Consider the following 19,744-nt stretch of genomic DNA (forward strand, 5'->3'; position numbering starts at 1 on the left):
CAAGGCCTTAAAAATGGCTCTAATCCACTTTAAATTGTATTATTATACTTTCTTACACTTTATTTTCATTCATAGCAATTTCTATGATTAAAATGAACTATACCTTTCCTTGGGATATATTTAACAATCAACTCTCTAAAAAAAGTAACATCCCTTTCTCACAAACAACTGTATGTGCATGATGCATTTTTATTTTATTTAAAAAAATTTTTGTGTGATAAAGCAATTGGGATTAAGTGACTTGCCCAGGGTCACACAGGCAGGAAGTGTTAGGTATTTGAAGTCAGGAGGACCTGAGTTCAAATTCATCTTGTTCCTCTATGAACCTATAGAGATTCATGAGCTGTCAAGAGTGTTGCACAAGGTGATAATAGGGACCTTATCTTCATAGTGCCCAAGCTATGGGCTTTCCTGGCTGGTGCTCTATTCACTGTGCCATCTAGCTGTTCCCATGATATACTTTTAAGTTTAATCTGCATTATTAACATTTCCCATCATTTTCTTAGTCTAGATAATCAACAAATGTGTAGTATCTGTCAATTTTTGAAGTGTAAATGCTCATCCTTCGGCATCCAGTCCTTCCTGCACTCAGTCCTTCCTACATTCTTCCATCTTTCCCTAGTGTTAAATACTACTTCTCCAAAGTAGTTTTTCCTGAGTTTCTCAGATGAAAGTAAGATCTCTTCTTCCTTAAATTATTCCTAATAGTCTGGACTTCTCCTTTGCACTTACATATTCTTTCTTATATTATAATTATTTGTCTATGTCTTCTTGAGAGTAAGGTCAATGCATAACTTTGCATTATCACAACAAAGTAGTGTCTTATACAGAATTTATCTTTAATATATGTTTTCTGAATTAAAGAAATGGAACTTTAAGACTTCGCTTCAACAAAGGCATATTAGATTGTGATTTGAGAGGGGATAAGCTAAAAATATTTTATAGACACAATAAGGAAGTGGCTAAGGAGGTTTTCTACAATTCTACAACTAATAATAATGATACTCACGTTAGGGTGACAATAGCAGAGGCCAATTGGAGCTTCAGATCCATATTTCTGAAATACTTATTTCGGAATGGGCGTTTGGAATAGCCTAGCACTCTCACTGTCACTAATACAGATTTCCCAATCTCAACCTGAAAGTTCAGAGAAAATGGAAGATTTAAGTATTTTTTGGTAATAGTGTTAGACTTGGAGTCAGAACAAACTGGGTTCAGATTCTGCTTCTAACACTTGCTATTCACCATGGGTGAATTACTGAGCCTCAATTTCCTCAGATGTATAAGAACACCAGTGATTCTTATCATACATAGTTGTTATAAAGCATAAATCATATAATATATGTATCTTTAAAACTTTAAAGTAGCTATTATTATTATTATTACATACTCAAAGCATAGAAGAACCCAAGCTATTGAAGTAGGACCATGGGGTTGTGAAAGACAAGCTCTTGCTGCTTTACATTTTGCTTGCCTGCTTCCTTTAACCAAAGCAACCTAATCTTTGCATACTATTTTTAGTATTCTGCTCATGGATTTAGTTATCCTTGCATATCTTCAATACAATTTTGTTTTCACACCTCATCTCTTTATAAAAAGCAGAGGCTGTATTTTTAAAAATAACTTCCTATGCCCAATATGTAAGCCCAATAGAAAACTATTGGTGTGAGAATGATGACCACTCTACTTGTGATGGTGAGCAAACACTTCTCACTTTGTCAATCAGGTCCACTTCCAGTTCCTGCATGTCTGATACTCGCAGGTGGGCCAGTGCTGGGCCCAAGAAAGCCAGGCACAGATCATAGATCTCCAAGGTGAGAAATCCGGGATGTAATGGGACCACCTGGAACAAATGAGATGGTAGAAGGGTATAAACAGATCTGGTCCAAAAATAAAATGAACATTTTGTCTTAGCATTGTACCTGGCATATAACAGATGTTTAATAAATGCAAGTTTATTAATTGATTGATTTTGTCCCATTCACAAAAGAACTATACCTGGATTTACAAAGAGACTTCTCATAAGTGTATGTAAATTTCTTTGTAATGTAAATTGGCAAGAGGTAAACATCTCTAGAAAGCTGTTAAAAATACCACATTTAACATTTAGGTAATAATGAATAAAGTTGATTTTAGGGTGGGATAATAGCTATACACTCAAATAGATCAACATCCTTAATAAAGATGAAAGAAAGAAGAGTATTTGATTAATTGAAGTTTGTCTCCTCTTCTGGAGCTCTGCTGAGAACAAAAAATAATTCATTTTTTCCCTACATGCCATATCCCCAAGCTGGGTATTTTTCCCAAATGGAAATAGATCCTCTACTTTACTTCATCTCAGTGGCCATCCAGTCCCACCTGCACTCTTGGCCATATACATGGTCATCTTGTCTTTCTTTGGAGGTGAAGGGGACATTGCCTCCTGAGGTCACTCATTGCACTTTTAGAGCCTATCTTCCTCTCCCCCCTCTAAAAAACAAACAAACTTTAAAGAATCTCTGATGATTTTGCCTGCTGGAGCTAATCAGCAATATGGTATATTAAAAAACATATTTGGAGTCATGGCTCTGCTAATGTTATGACCTTGAATTTAGATTTATAGCATCTATAGGCCTTATTCAGTTTCTTCATGAGTAAAATGAAGGAGGAAAAATTGATTAGATATTTCAGATCACTTCCAATTCCAAATCAATAATTTTTTTTTTTTTTTTTTGAGGCTGGGGTTAAGTGACTTGCCCAGGGTCACACAGCTAGGAAGTGTTAAGTGTCTGAGACCATATTTGAACTCAGGTCCTCCTGAATTCAAGGCTGGTGCTCTATCCACTGCGCCACCTAGTTGCCCTAAATCAATAATCTTAAATCTAATCTCTTTTGACATTTGTTGTTGTTCAGCTGTTTCATTCATTTCCAACTCTTCCTGACCCCATTTGAGGTTTTCTTGGTAAACATACTAGAGTGATTTGCCATTTTCTCCTCCATTCATTTTACAGTTGAGGAAACTGATGCAAACAGGGTCACATAGCTATTAAGTGTTTGAGGCCAGATTTGAATTCATGATGATGAGTCTTCCTGATTTCAAGCCATGTTCAATCCATTTAGCCACATAGCTGCCCTAAAGACATGAAATAATCTCTTAAATGCCAATTTAATAGCTGTTTCTCAATCCTCATTTTCCTTGACATTTCTGTAGCCTCTCAGTCCTCTCTCTTCCTTGATGCTCTCTTCATTCTCACTGTGATCCAATTGATGAGGTCTAGATAAGGTATACCTAAATAAAATCAGGATTAATTGAGGTCTAGTGGTAGGTTTGGGGTACAAGAAGTCAAATAAAGCTCCCCTGTAACCCTTTTGGATTCGGTGCAAGGATACAAAGTTAAATGAGTTCTAATGCCGGTGGAAGAGTCCCCTGTAAAGGAATTTACAGGCCCGAAAACCTAGATTGATAAAAAAGGTTTATTGTAGAGTTTGGAAGTAAAGTTAAAGTCTGGTTAGTAAAAGGAGTTAGATAGAGAAAGAAATACACCATAAGTAGCGGACAGAGAATCTGTGATGCAAAGCATGGTGCTTGCATGTTTCAATCCTCTGCAAAGAGATGATTCCAACTTGGCTCTTTTATTTGCTTGAAGGGACCTATGGGTGGTGTCCCAGGTTAATTCCTCGAGGGCCGGAACCCACCAGGTGGGGGTTGGGAAACCTGAGCAGATCATTAGAATGGGGGCTGGGTACAGCCCAAATTAGCTCAGATGCAGATCTCTCCCTTTGGAATACAAAAGGGTGGTTTTGACCAGATCTTGTAAATCAAAGGTCAGTCCCAAAGGGGACTGGAGATCAGAAAGGAATCTTCATCCAAAGTATATAGAGAATTGACTCTAATTTATAAGAAATCAAGCCATTCTCCAATGATAAATGGTCAAAGGATATGAACAGACAATTCTCAGATGAAGAAGTTGAAACTATTTCTAGCCATATGAAAAAATGCTCCAAGTCACTATTAATCAGAGAAATGCAAATTAAGACTCTGAGATACCACTACACACCTGTCAGATTGGCTAGAATGACAGGGAAAGACAATGCGGAATGTTGGAGGGGATGTGGAAAAACTGGGATACTGATGCATTGTTGATGGAATTGTGAATACATCCATCCATTCTGAAGAGCAATTTGGAACTGTGCTCAAAAAGTTCTCAAACTGTGCATACCCTTTGATCCAGCAGTGTTACTACTGGGTTTATATCCTAAAGAGATTTCAAAGAAGGGAAAGGGACCTGTATGTGCAAAGAATGTTTGTGGTAGCCCTCTTTGTAGTGGCCAGAAACTGGAAACTGAGTGAATACCTATCAATTGGAAAATGGCTGAATAAATTGTGGTATATAAATATTATGGAATATTATTGTTCTTAAGAAATGACCAGTACAATGATTTCAGAAAGGCCTGGAGAGACTTACATGAACTGATGCTGAGTGATATAAGCAGGACCAGGAGATCATTATATACTTCAATAACAATACTATATGATGATTAATTGTGATAGACGTGGCCCTCTTCAACAATGAGATGAACCAAATCAGTTCCAATAGAGCAGTAATGAACTGAACCAGCTACACCCAGAGAAAGAACTCAGGGAGCTGACTATGAACCACTACATAGAATTCCCAATCCCTCTATTTTTGTCCACCTGCATTTCTGATTTCCTTCACAGGCTAATTGTACACTATTTCAAAGTCCAATTCTTTTTGTACAGCAAAATAATTATATGGACAAGTATACATATATTGTATTTAACTTATACTTTAACATATTTAATATGTATTAGTCAATGTATTGGTCAAGCTGCTATCAGGGAAGAGGGGAAAAAGGGGCAATTGTCAATACTGAAAAATTACCTATGCATATATCTTGTAAATAAAAAGTTATAATAATTTTTTAAAAATTGCTTGTTCAGAAAAAAGTCAGGAACTATATGAACTCAATTACAAAACACTTTTCACACAAATAAAATCAGCTCTAAACAACTAGAAAAATATCAAGTGCTCCTTGGGTGGATAGCTCATACAATACAAATAATAATTCTATCAAATTAATCTATTTATTCAATGTCATACCAATCAAAATGCCAAGAAATTACAGAGCTAGAAAAATAATAATAAAGTTCACTTGGAAAAACAAAAGGTCAAGAATTTCAAGGAATTTAATGGAAAAAAAAACACAAATGAAGATGGCCTAGCTGTACCAGATCTAAAACTATATTCTAAAGCAGCAGTTATCAAAACCATTTGGTACTGACTAAGAAATCGATCAGTGGAACAGGTTAGGTTCACAAGACAGTGATATAGTATCACAGACTATAGCAATTTAGTGTTTGATAAACCCAAAGACCCCAGCTTCTGAGATAAGAATTCACTATTTGACAAAAATTGCTGGAAAAATTGGAAAATAGTATAACAGAAACTAGGCATTGACCAAACCCTAATACTCTATTACCAAGATAAGGTCAAAATGGGCTTATGATTTAGACAGAAAGAATGATACTATTAAAAAGTTAGAACAACCTCTCAGATCTGTGGCCAAAGATACATTAAGAAATGCAAAATGCATAATTTTGATTATATTAAGCTAAAAGGTTTTTGTACAAACAAAACTAATGCAGACAACATTAGAAAGGAACCAGAAAACTGGGGGGGGGGAGGGAAGTTTTATATACAAGGGTTCTCTTAAAGGCCTTATTTCTAAAGTATATAAAGAACTAGTTCAAATTTATAATGATACAACTCATTCCGCAAGTGATAAATGGTCAAAGGATATGAACAGACAATTCTGAGACAATGAAATTAAAGTCATTTCTAGTCATATGAAAAAATGCTTTAAATCACTATTGATCAGAGATGTGCAAATTAAGACAACGGAGGTACTACTACATATCTCTCAGATTGGGATAGATAGTAGGAAAAGATAATGATAAATATTGGAGAGGTTGTTGGAAAACTGGGAAACTAATACATTGTTGCTGGAGTTGTGAACTGATTCAACCATTCTGGAGAGCAATTTGGAACTATCCCAAAGGAGTATAAAACTATGCATATCCTTTGATCCAGTAGTGTTTCTACTGGGCTTATATTCCAAAGAGATCATAAAAAAGGGAAAGGGACTCACCTGTACAAAAATGTTTGCAGCAGTTCTTTGTATAATGGGAAGGAACTGGAAACTGAGTGGATGCCCCTCAATTGGCGAATAGCTAAATAAGTCATGGTATATGAATGTTATGGAATATTATTGTCCTATAAGAAATGATCAGCAGAAAGATTTCAGAGAGGTCTGGAGAGAGTTACATGAACTGATGCTAAGTGAAGTGAGTAGAAACAAGAGAATACTGTACAGAGTAACAAGATTATGTGATGATCAATTTTGATGGACATTGCTCTTTTTTTTAACATTTTTTTTAATAAAAATTTGATTTTTGTTTTCAAAATATCAGAATCAGATAGTTTTCAACATTCACCCTTGCAAAACCCTGTGTTCCAAATTTGTAAGCAAACTACTGCAAAAAAAGTGAAAATACTATGTTGTGATCCATAATCGGTCCCCACAGTCCTTTCTCTGGATGCAGATGGCTTTTCAACAATGAGGTAATTCAGGCCAATTCCAATAGACTTTCGCTTTTGTTTTGGTTTCTTTTTTATTATTATTATAGCTTTTTGTTGACAGAACATATGCAAGGGTAATATTTCAATACTGACTCTTGCAAACACTTCTGTTCCAACTTTTCTCTTCCTTCCCTCCATCCTTTCCCCTAGATGGCAGGCAGTCTCATATATGTTAAACATGTTGAAGTATATCTTAAACATATTATGTGTACATATTTATACAGTTCTCTTGTTGCACAAGAAAAATTGGATTTAGAAAGGTAAAAAATAACTTGGGAAGAAAAACAAAAATGCAAGGAGTCCACACTCATCTTTTGCTGGGTGCAACTGGTTCTGTCCATCACTGATCAATTGTAACTGAATTGGATCCTCTCATTGCCAAAGATAACCACTTCCGTCAGAATTGATCATCATATAGTATTGTTGTTGATGTATATAATGATCTCCTGGTTCTGCTCATTTCACTCAGCATCAGCTCATGTAAGTCTATCCAAGCCTTTCTGTATTCATCCTGCTGGTCATTTTTTACAGAACAATAATATTCCATAACATTCATATACCATAATTTACTCAGCCAATCTCCAGTTGATGGGCATCCGTTCAATTTTCAGTTTCTAGCCACTATGAAAAGGGATGCCACAAACATTTTTGCACATGTGAGTTCCTTTCCCTTCTTTAATATGTCTTTGAGATATAAGCCCAGTAGCAACACTGCTGGATCAAAGGGTATGCAGTCTGATAACTTTTTGAGCATAGTTCCAAATTGCTTTCCAGAATGGTTGGATCCATTCACAACTCCACCAACAATGCATCAGTGTCCCAGTTTTCCTGCATTCCCTCCTACATTTGTCATTATCTTTTCCTGTCTTCTTAGACAATCTGACAGGTGGGTAGTGGTATCTCAGAGCTGTCTTAATTTGCATTTCTCTGATCAATAATGATTTGGAACACTTTCATATGAGTGGAAATAGTTTCAATTTCATCATCTGAAAATTGTCTGTTCGTATCCTTTGACTATCAATTGGAGAATGGCTTGATTTCTTATAGAGTCATTTCTTTATATATTTTGGAAATGAGGCCTTTATCAGAACCTTTAACTATAAAAATGTTTTCCCAGTTTATTGCTTCCCTTTTCATCTGGTCTGCATTAGTTTTGTTTGAACAAAAGCTTTTTTAACTTGCTATAATCAAAATTTTCAATTTTGTGATCGATAATGATCTCTAGTTCTTCTTTGGTCATAAATTTCTTCCTCTTCCATGAGTCTGAGAGGTAAACTATCCTATGTTCCTCTAATTTATTTATAACCTCATTCTTTATGCCTAAATCATGAACCCATTTTGATCTTATCTTGGTGTATGGTGTTAAGTGTGGGTCCATGCCTAGTTTCTGCCATACGAATTTCCAATTTTCCCAGCAGTTTTTGTTAAATCGTGAATTTTATCCCCAAAGTTGGAGTCTTTGGGTTTGTCAAACACTAGATTGCTATAGTTATTGACCATTTTGTCCTGTGAACCTAACCTATTCCACTGATCAACTAGTTTATTTCTTAGCCAATACCAAATGGTTTTGGTGGCCACTGCTTTATAATATAGTTTTAGGTCAGGTATAGCAAGGCTACCTTCATTTGATTTTTTTTTTTCATTAGTTTCCTTGAAATTCTTGACCTTTTGTTCTTCCATATGAATTTTGTTGTTATTTTTTTCTAGGTCATTAAAATAGTTTCTTGGGATTCTGATTGGTATAGCATTAAATAAATAGATTAGTTTATGTAGTATTATCATTTTTATTATATTAATATGGCCTATCCAAGATCACTTAATATTTTTCCAATTGTTTAGATCTGACTTTATTTGTAGTTTTGCTTCATATAGTTCCTGACTTTCCTTTGGTAGATAGATTCCCAAATATTTTATACTATTAACAGTTATTTTAAATGGAATTTCTCTTTGTATCTCTTGCTGTTAGATTTTGTTAGTGATGTATAAAAATGCTAAGGATTTATGTGGATTTATTTTGTATCCTGCAACTTTGCTAAAGTTGTGGATTATTTCTAATAGCTTTTTAGTAGAATATCTGGGGTTATATTATCTGCAAAGAGTGATAATTTGGTTTCCTCATTACCTATTCTAATTCCTTTAATTTCTTTTTCACCTCTTTTTGCCAAAGCTAGCATTTCTAATATAACATTGAATAGTAATGGTGATAGCAGGCAACCTTGTTTCACTTCTGATTTTATTGGTAATGGTTCCAGTTTATCGTCATTATATATGATACATACTGATGGTTTTAAATAGATGCTACTGACTATTTAAAGGAAGTCCATTTATTCCTATACTCTCTAGTGTTTTTAATTGGAATGGGTGTTGGATTTTATCAAATGCTTTTTCTGCATCTATTGAGATGATCATATGGTTTTTGTTAATTTGGTTATTGATATAGTCAATTATGCTAATAGTTTTCCTAAAATTGAACCAGCCCTGCATTCCTGGCATAAATTCTATTTGGTCATGATATATTATCCTGGGGATGATTTTCTTTAATCTTTTTGCTAGTATTTTATTTAAGATTTTTGCATCAATATTCATTAGGAAGATTAGTCTATAGTTTTCTTTGTTTTCATCTTACCTGGTTTAGGTATCAGTACCATGTCTGTGTCATAAAAGAAGTTTGGAAAGATTCTTTCAATCCCTAATTTTTAAAAATTAATTGTCCTTTAAATGTTTGGTAGAATTCACATGTAAATCCATCTGGTCCTGGGGATTTTTTCTTAGGGAGTTGATTAATAGCTTGTTCTATTTCTTTTTTTAAAATGGGACTGTTTAACCAATTTATTTCTTCCTCTGTTAATCTGGGCAAGCTATATTGAAGGTATTAATTTCATTTAAGTTATCAAATTTATTGGAATAAAATTGGGCAAAGTATCTCCTAATTATTGCTCTAATTTCCTCTTCATTAGTGGCAAGTTCTCCCTTTTCATTTTTAAGGCTAACAATTTGATTTTCCTCTTTCCTTTTTTAAAATCAAATTTACCAAGGATTTATCTATTTTATTGTTTTTTTTCATAGAACCAACTCTTAGATGTATTTATTAAGTCAATAGGTTTTTTTTTTTTTACTTTCAATTTTATTAATCTCCCTTTTATTTTTAGAATTTCAAGTTTAGTGTTTGCCTGGGAGTTTTTAATTTGCTCTTTTTCTAGCTTTTTTAGTTGCAAGCCTAATTCATTGATTTTCTCTTTCTCTATTTTATTCAAGTAGGCTTCTAGAGATATAAAATTTCCCCTTATTACCACTTTGGCTGCATCCCACACATTTTGGTATGATGTCTCATTATTGTCATTCTCTTGGGTGAAATTATTAATTGTGTCTATGATTTGCTGTTTCACCCAATCATTTTTAGGATGAGATTATTTAGTTTCCAATTACTTTTTGGTCTATTTCTCCTGGCTTTTTATTGGATGCAATTTTTTTTTGCATCGTAATCTGAAAAGGATGCATTTATTATTTCTGTCTTTCTGCATTTGAATTTGAGGTCTTATGTCCCAATATATGGTCAATTTTTGTATAGGTTCCATGAACTGCCAAAGAGAAATTGTACTCATTTCTGTCTCCATTTAGTTTTCCCCAAAGAACTATCATACCTAATTTTTCTAGTGTTCTAGTTATGTCTTTAACTTCTTTCTTATTTATTTTGTGGTTTGATTTATCTAGTTCTGAGAGTGCAAGGTTTAGATCTCCCACTATTATAGTTTTGCTGTCTATTTCTTCTTGCAGTTCTCTTAACTTCTTTAAGAATTTAGATGCTATACCACTTGGTGCATATATATTTAATATTGATATTGCTTTATTATCTATGCTACCCTTTAGCAAGATATATTGCCCTTCCTTCTTTTCTTATCTCTTTTAATTAGATCAAATTTTGCTCTTGCTTGATCTGAGATGGTTACCCCTGCTTTTTTGGCTTTACCTGAAGCATAGTAGATTTTGCTCCAGCCTTTTATCTTTACTCTGTATGTATCGCCCTACTTCAAGTGTGTTTCCTGTAAACAACATATTGTAGGATTCTGACTATTAATCCTGTGTGCTATCCACCTCCGCTTTATGGGGGAGTTTACCCCATTCACATTTATGGTTAAAATGACTAATTTTGTATTTCCTGCCATTTCGTTAACTCCAGATTATGCTTTTCTCTTTCCTTTCCCCCTTACTACCCTCCCCAGTATTAAACTTGTGAGCACCACTTGCCTCACACAGCCCTCCCTCTTTAGGATCCTTCCACCCCATTAGAGTTCCTCCCCTTTTCTTAAACTTTTCCCTTACAATTTCTGTATTCCCTTCTATTTAGTTTACTCCTTCCCTTTTTGCTTTTCCCCTTCCACTTTTCAATGAGGTGTGAGAAGTTTCTCTATAAATCAAATATGTCTAATATTTTCTTTTTGAGCTAATTCTGATCAGAGGAAGATTCACATTATGTTCATCCCTCTCCCTTCTTTCCCTCAGATATAACTGGGTTCCTTTGCCTCTTCATGTGATGTAGTACCTCCACTTTTCCTTTTTTCTGGTACAATTTCCTTTCCATCTCTAGCTTCTTTTTTATGTTATAACAGTAAAACCCAATTATACATGTATTCTTTTTTTTTTTAAATTTAAATTAATTTTATAATTATAACATTTTTTGACAGTACATATGCATAGATAATTTTTTACATTATCCCTTGTACTCCCTTCTGTTCTGAATTTTCCCCTCCTTCCCTCCACCCCTTCCCCTAGATGGCAGGCATTCCCATAGAAATAAAATAATACATGTATTCTTTATATAAACTCATTAACAGAAATATAGTTCCTAAGATTTCTTTTAACCTTTTTATGTTTCTCTTGAGTCCTATATTTGGAAGTCAAACTTTTTCTTAATTCCGTTGTTTTTTTGTTTTTGTTTTTGTTTTTTTGTAAGAAATAGATGGAATTCACCTATTTCATTGAATGTCCCATCTTCTTCCCTGGAAGAAAATGCTCATTAGAGCATGCTTTGCCTTTTTACTCATTTTGATTAAAAAAAAAACAAACCAAAAAACCAAAAACAAACAAAAACTGCAGTCTGCTTTTGGGGCACTGTAGTGTTACCAAGCTTCCTCAATAGACAACAGGAAGTAGCAGTGAAGCAAAAGTGGGACAACAATGGCTGTGCTATGGTCAGTGTCTGAGCTGTGCTCAGCAGCTGCACACTGAGTCCCTTCCAGTGCTGGGTGAGTGTAGCCAGAACCTGAAAGACTCTAGTGTTTTGGGGTTATAGTCTTTACTGGCTTGCTGCCAGAGCAGAGTAGCCACACTTCCCGCAAATTTTCTGCTGGCTGAGACCCTCCCCCACCACCCCAACCCCCTCCAGTCTGCTCAGTGTGAATTGCCTTTCATGCTCTCACTGCCAACTTGCCTGGTGCTGTACCTGGCCTAATCATCCCACCCATGAGCAAAACCAGACCCATTCTGGCAAATTTCAAGATTATCTTCTATTGGTAATATGTTGTACTCCAAATATTTATGGTTTTTTTCAGTCAAGCACTAATTCTGAGGCTGTTCCATAAAAAAGTAGTCTGAGGGTAAGGGAGAGCTTAGATAGACCCATGTGTCCTCTCCACCATCTTGGCTCTGTTCCCCCACCACTGCCTCCCAATAGACTTATGATGGAGAGAGCCATATGTTCTCAGGGAGAGGACTGTGTAGTTGTTTCCTTGCATTTTGTTTTCTCATTTTTTTCATTTTTGATCTGATTTTTTTTTTTGTCCAGCATGATAATTGTGGAAAAATATATACAAGAATTGCACATGTTTAACATATACTGGATTACATACTTTCTAAGGGAAAGGATGGGGGGGAGAAAGGGAGAAAAAAATTTGGAACACAAGGTTTTGCAAGAGTGAATGTTGAAAACTAGGCATATATTTTGAAAATAAGGAGGTAAAAAAAATAAAAATTGCTTGTTCATACTTACACCAATTATTTATTGGGGAATGGCTCTTAGTCTTAAGTGAGTCAATTCCTTTTATATTTTGGACAAGACCTTTACCTTTAAATTTATATTGCAAACATTTTTTAACAGTTATGTTTCCCTTTTAATTTTTTAAAATTTTGCTGTATTGTATTTGTTTGTGCAACTTTTCAATTTTGTTAATTAAAATTTTTCATCTTATTTTCTGCAACACTTTTCCTTAGCCACTGAACTGAAAGATCATTTTCTCCCCTTTGCTTCCTTAAATTCCTAATGTTACTTTACATGTCTAAGTTATATATCCATTTGGAGTTTATTCCAGTGTAAAATGGTGGTACATACCTAATTTCTGTCACTGTTTTTTCCAGTTTTCCCATCAGTTTTTGTCAGGCAGTGAATCCTACCATAATTCAGATGTTTTGATGTACTGAACACTATGCTATTATGCTCATTTGCTCACTTTCTTATGTAGTATATACATAATATTTCCATTGATCAACCTTTCTATTTTTAAAATACTAAATCATTTTAATAATTACTAATTTGTAGTATAGTTTGCAATTTTTAATGTTCCCCTTTATTGCCCCTTTCATTATTACTATCAAAAATTACTATAAAATTATTGATCTATTTTTCTTTCATATGAATTCTATTTTTTCCTAACATAATCATAATTTAAATTTCTAACATAAGCATATCTTTTGGTAGTCTGGTTTGTAAAGTGCTAAATAAGTAATTTAGTATTGCTATCTATTGTATTGCCTTGACCTACCCATAAGATGTTATTTCTTTAATTATTTATGTTTTAATTTCTGCAAAGAATGTATTCATAGCTAAATTCATCTTTTCTTATATCTTGGTAGATACACTCCAAAATATTTTATATCTTTTGCTGTATTTTAAATGGAAGTTATCTTTCTAGCTTCTTCTACTGGGCTTTATTGATAACATGTAGGAATGCTGATGATTTATAAGAACTGACTATATCCTACAACTTTATAGCAGTTAATATTTGTTTCAATTCATTTTTTGACTGGCACTTTAGAATTTTTAAAATAAATCATTGTATCATCTTCAGAAAGCAATAATTTTGTTTCCTCTTTGTCTATGCTTATTCCCTTAATCTTTCATAAAACAGTTAATATAATCTTCCTAAACCAGAGAGATAACCAAGGCATAGTTCTGTCAAAAATATTTTTCTCCAGGATAAGATACAACTTCCTCAGTCTGGTTTTTGTGGTCACCTACTATCTGGCTCCAGCTACCTTTCCAGATGTATTTCATTTTACTTCCCTTTATGCAATCTCATTCCAACCAAATTAAAGCACCATTCCATCTTTTATATACCATAGCCTTTCTATACCTGTTCCCTAAGGCAGGTGTGCCACTCCCCTTCACCACCACTTCTTAGAATCCTTCACTTCCTTTGAAGTTAAGCTTAGATGCCACCTCTCATAAGTAATCTTTCCTTATCTTCCTTTCTCCTGGTTGGCATTTCCTCTCTCTTCAAATTATCTTTATTTCTTTATTTATGTATATGTTTTAACAGTTTTAACAGCTTAACAATTTAACAATATGTTTAACAGTTTACCATGGAAGGTAAACTCCTTGAAGAGAAAGATGATTTCTGTTTCTGAATTCCTAGTGCCTTGGATATATAACAGGCATTTAATAACTGTTTGTTGAGTTAAAAAGATTTAAATCTCTGTCCAATTGATGTGGGTTAAGATTCCTTTCTAATTCCCAGCCCCCATAGGATCTGAGCTAACTTGGGCTGTCCCAGACCCCATCTGCTCAGGTTTCCCCAACCCCCACAAACAGCTTTCTCCTTATCTAAAAACACATTGAATTCTATTCAAATTCTAACCCCGACTGAAACTAGCCTGGAGTTAACCTGGGACTCCACCCACCTTCAAGATTACCAAAAGCCCCCATTATAAAAAGGGGAACCCTAGAGTCCACTCTTTGGAGGAGCCCCAAACATAGCATATACCAGCTTTGCCAAGGGTTCCTGTCCACCCGGTGCCAGCCCTGGCCCTGGCGTATTTCTACCTTTAACCTTACTTCCAAACCCCATAATAAACCTCTTTTATTAATCTAGGTTTTCGGGTCTATAAATCCCTTTACAGAGAACTCTTGCGCCACTACTAGACCTCATTTAACTCTATCCTTGCACCGAATCCAAAGGGGTTGCAGGAGAGTTCTATTTGACTCCCTCCCTGTACCCCGAACCTTCCACTAGACCTCAATTAACCCTAATTTCATCTAGGTACTCCTTACCTAATTCTCATCACAATCACTTGTGATATGTAAGAAATGCAACTTGTGGTCAGAGAATATGAATAGGCAGTTCTCAAAAGAAGAAATTCAAGCTTTCAACATCTTTTGAAAAAATACTCCAAATCAATTATAAGAGAAATGGAAATTAAAGTTAAAATTCTCAGTTTCTACAATACACCCATCAACATGGTAAAGATGACAAAAATGGAGAATGACAACTGTTGGAGGGGAAATGCTACCGCACTATTGCTCGAATTGTGAATTGGTTCAACTACAGTGGGGAGTAATTTGGAGTTATGCTCAGAAAGTCACTAAACTTTATAAACCTTTGACCTTCAGTTTTACTACAAGGTACATATCTCCAAAGATCAAAGATAGAAGAAAAAAACCCTATATGTACAAAAATATTCATACCAGCTCTTTTTGTTGTAGCAATTAACTGGAAACAAAGTGAGTGCCCATAAACAGGGGAATGGCTGAACAAGTTGTAGGATATGAACATAATGAATGTTATTGTTCTATAAAAAAAGGATGAAAGGGACAAATTCATCTGAAGCTCAGAAGATTTGTATAAACAGATTGCAGAATGAAGTAAGCAAAAACAGAATACAATACTGTAAAGGAAAACAACTTTGAAACCTCTAAGAGCTCTGAACCGAATTAATGACTCCAGAAGATAATGAAGCATGTTTCTTATTTTTGGAAGATGGGATAATGAACTGTAGGTACACACTTATTTTTAGCTATATGTCTTCAGACGTAAATAATATGTTTATTTTGCTTGATTGCACTTATTTGTTACAAAGGAAGGCTTTAATTTTATATGTGTGTGTATGGATGAAGTGTGAGGGAAACTGTTTCCTTTACTGAAGCTGTGTTCCCTTTAAGATTATCACTAAATTGTGTTCTCTTTAAAATTAAATTGTGTCCCCTTTTGGATCTGAGAGATCAGGATCTCCCATTCCAAAGAGTCTAGAGAAAGCCCATCTTCTCAGGATGAGAGAAGAAACACTATTCAAGGGCAAATCAACTCCCATTGATCTTTTTGAAATTCTAAATTCTCATTCAATTGAGAAATCCTAGTCCGATCAGTTCAAGCTATCCCAACCTCCTATCAAGATACCGATATAACAGGTTCCCTTAAACTCACTCCTTGCAAAGTAGCTTACCCCAGCTGCTAGGACTCTGCGGGCTGATTCTCTCAGTGCCAAATTCTATTTCCCCAATAGGACTCTGTCATTATAGAAGTCAGACCCTTAGCAAACTGGTTTCTATTCAACAATAAACTTTCATTTTGCAATTAATAATTCGGGAATAAGTGAATTCTTTCATTTTAAACCTGCGGCTCACCAGAAAGGGGATATTTAACAACTCTCTTATTGCCACTAACTTCATCATCACCAGGAATTGAGGGGATACTAATCTCATCATGGGGAAGTAAGGGGAATTATAAAGAATAGTGATAGTAATACAAGAAAGAAAAGCAATCAATGAACATGTTGGACATAGAAGAAATTCATGATTTAATATACAATTCTCTTTTCTGTTCTTTCTATATAAAAATGCTCATATTGTTTGATATTTGACAAAATCATATAAAATTATTTAAAAGCTTAAAAAAGAAAATAATTCCAATTAATCAGAAATAACATTTTGGAAGAAACAGACAAAATACCATGAAACTTGCCCAAAATGTTTTCTAGGAGAATGATATGATAAAAACCTGGACTGTCTTATTGGATTCACTCACCTGAATAGAACTCTCAGATTCCATGTAGGTAATAGTGACAATGTCTTGTTCACTGCTGTTGACCAAAAAATAACCAGATCCCTCCACAAGACTAAATATTTCCTATAAGGAAAAAAAAATCAGTTTATAAGACATTAACAGGGGAAAAAATCTATATGCTATTCTTTTTTTTTTAATAATTTAAAAAAAATTTTTTTATAATATTATCCCTTGTATTCATTTTTCCAAATTATGCCCCCCTCCCTCTATTCTCTCCCCCCAATGACAAGCAATCCCATACATTTTACATGTGTTACAATATAACTTAGATACAATATATGTGTGTAAATACCATTTTCTTGTTGCACAATAAGCATTAGATTCCGAAGGTACAAGTAACCTGGGCAGACAGACAGTAGTGCTAACAATTTACATTCACTTCCCAGTGTTCCTTCTCTGGGTGTAGTTGTTTCTGTCCATCATTGATCAACTGGAAGTGAGTTGGATCTTCTTTATGTTGAAGATTTCCACTTCCATCAGAATACATCCTCATATATCTATATGCTATTCTAAAGAGGATATTGCTAAAATTATTAGGGTCATATTACTCCAGACAGAGAATGATTACCACAATAGATTTTTAAAATAATTACATTAGTTATTTCTATATACCAAATGTTTTATTGATGTTTTGATGTCACTACTTTGGAAGCTATGCTAATAACTTTACCAAGATTTTAGACTTAAGGACAAATCTGTACTACTTTCCTATCCAACATGATTACAACTTACAATTGGGAAACTCTTACCTTCACATCAGGGTGATTATATATTATGGCATTTTCTGGCACTACAGTCACATCCTCCACCAGAAGTAATTCCACAGCAGCAGATCTGGGCAAGTTGGAAAGTTCCTGAAAATGTAGTAAGAACCACAGAAAGTTAAAAATAAATTTTTCCTTTTAACTTCCTCTACCTACTTCTCCCACTCCCAGAGTCAAAGAAATTAGCCCTTAAAGGTGCTAAAAACACATAGTTCTTAGATGTTTTTCTTTAATTGGGAAATCCTTAAAGTAAAAAGTCTCAGTCATCAAACTTATTTAATATATATTTTTTGATACTAATAATAAGGAAGTTTGCTAACTAACCAAGCAAACTCCATTTAGAAGTGTTAAGAAATCTTTCTCTCATTCTTACTTACTTTTGGGCTATGTTTTGCTGAATAGCCTACAAAATTGACTCCAATGAGTACAGTCCCTTTGGTCTGGTGTACCTTCAGGATCTTATGCCCTAGAACATAACAATTAATTTCATTAAAAAAAAACAAGCTGAATAATGGAAAAAGGTTAGAAGGAAGACTTAATTCCACTGATTTTTTTCAAAGATTAAATAAATGACATTGTTTCTGTACAAGAATTTGTTTGGAAAGAAAAACAAACGGCTATTTCCTTGAGATAGCCTCCTCCCATTCATGCTGCTTACGTTTGCCAAAATAAATTTCCTAAGACAGTACTTTCCATTATTTTACTCCCCTACACAAAACTATGATTACCAATTCCCCACTGAATCTCTCTCACACATGTCATAGAATGACCATCTAATACAAACTCCACCCAAACTCTTTAACCTAGCATTCAAAGTCCTATAAAATTTGGATCCACTAAGCAACCTCTTCTTTTATTACACAATAACAACATTGTAGATTCAAGTTAGACCAATTTTATTGTTGGCTTTCCACAGCATCATTAGCCAGTGTGAGGCATTTGCACAGATTCTTTTAGAAACTCTACACCCCATTTCATTTCTCTATCCATAGCCTCCCCATCCTTTAAACCCTAATTAAAAGCACACCTCCTTCAGGAATTTTTTTCCAGATGACTATAGCCTCTACTAATTTTCTAACTTCTTTTGTACTTACTCTATATACCACATTGCTAACTTTATATTTATAGATATATTTATACCATACAATTCAAAATATTTAATAACACTACTTTGCTAGTTACTAAGAAATTATAAAGTTTAGAGAAAACTGTTTGCCCTCATGGAGTTATCTATAATATTCTCTTGGAGATACCTATAATACACAATTTAACAATTAAGTAGCAAAAAAAGGGGGGAGGTCATTACCAATTGGACAGGCTCAGAGAAAATTTCATAGAAGAGGTGACATTTAAGATGTGCTTTAAAGAGTTAGTAAGTGTGTGAAGGGTTGTAGAAAGCAGTGTAAGCAGAGGCAAAGTGGTAGAGGAAGGAGTAATATTGATCAGTTTTGACTATGAGGCTGTAAAGTAAGGGCAGTGCTAAATTGTGGGGACTCTGAATACCTGGCAACTTGCATTGTCTTGCTGTCTTGTTTTTTAAAAATTGTCTAATGTTTCTTTTAAAGAATATTTCTCATTAGCCTAGAATAGACCTAATTTTTGTAAATTTAATTCAATGCACATTTATTATGATTGATTCAATTTCATTTTCATAAGAAATATGCTAGAAATGAAATTACTTGTGTCTTGCAGAAGGAGGTATGACTTTTAAATTCAAGGATAACAAAAGAGATACAGTTTTGACTATCAAATTTGAAATGAAATCTTTTTCTACAGGTACAAAGACATGGCAGGCATGTCGGAACATTTTATAAATTTCCACAGGAAGGAGAACTGTATGTAAAGCAGGAAAAGCTGAATGTGAGTTCCAGTTCTGCCACTTACTTGCAAAGTCATCTAAGATTATGAGTTTCAGAAAGGTAACTGTAAAATGACAGTGATATTTACACTTACTTACTTTATGGGGTTGTGAGAATTAAATGAGATAATACATTGAAATCAGTATTAAAATTATAAGGTGTTAATAAAAATTACCATGTAGTCTAGTTTGTCCACTTCCATCATCCTTGGCTACCATTAGCATTAGTTTATAATCCTCAAAGTGGGCAAGGGTTTCATTGGAGGATTTCCATTCCAGCATCAGGGAGCTGAAATTATCAAACTTTCGTCGGTGCTGGTCAAACATTGCTAGTTCAAGGACAGTATTCCTCAGGCTTGACACAGGAATCTGAGTTCAAACACAACAGGCCCTGGTATTATGGTAGGGACTAAATTTTTTATAAATTAT

The 19,744-nt window shown here is 34.4% G+C and overlaps 1 protein-coding gene across 6 annotated transcripts in view; it reads right to left on the reverse strand.

Annotated features, from left to right (window-relative positions):
• NUP210L (nucleoporin 210 like) overlaps positions 1 to 19,744 on the reverse strand; it is a 147,543-nt gene that overhangs the window by 39,350 nt on the left and 88,449 nt on the right. For all 6 annotated transcript variants that reach the window (XR_012481658.1, XR_012481659.1, XM_074265197.1 and 3 more), the window contains exons 17-22: positions 19,492 to 19,684; positions 17,835 to 17,923; positions 17,443 to 17,547; positions 16,655 to 16,756; positions 1,715 to 1,843; positions 1,010 to 1,137 (exon numbers count right to left, since the gene is read on the reverse strand). Coding sequence is in view for 4 of the 6 variants with exons in the window: in XM_074265197.1 (XP_074121298.1) it covers positions 1,010 to 1,137; positions 1,715 to 1,843; positions 16,655 to 16,756; positions 17,443 to 17,547; positions 17,835 to 17,923; positions 19,492 to 19,684 (746 nt within the window). In the remaining 2 variants the exon portion in view is untranslated. The remainder of the gene's footprint in view (positions 1 to 1,009; positions 1,138 to 1,714; positions 1,844 to 16,654; positions 16,757 to 17,442; positions 17,548 to 17,834; positions 17,924 to 19,491; positions 19,685 to 19,744) is intronic.

Source organism: Sminthopsis crassicaudata, chromosome 4, assembly GCF_048593235.1.
Source record: "Sminthopsis crassicaudata isolate SCR6 chromosome 4, ASM4859323v1, whole genome shotgun sequence".
In the NCBI taxonomy this organism is placed as follows: Eukaryota; Metazoa; Chordata; class Mammalia; order Dasyuromorphia; family Dasyuridae; genus Sminthopsis; species Sminthopsis crassicaudata.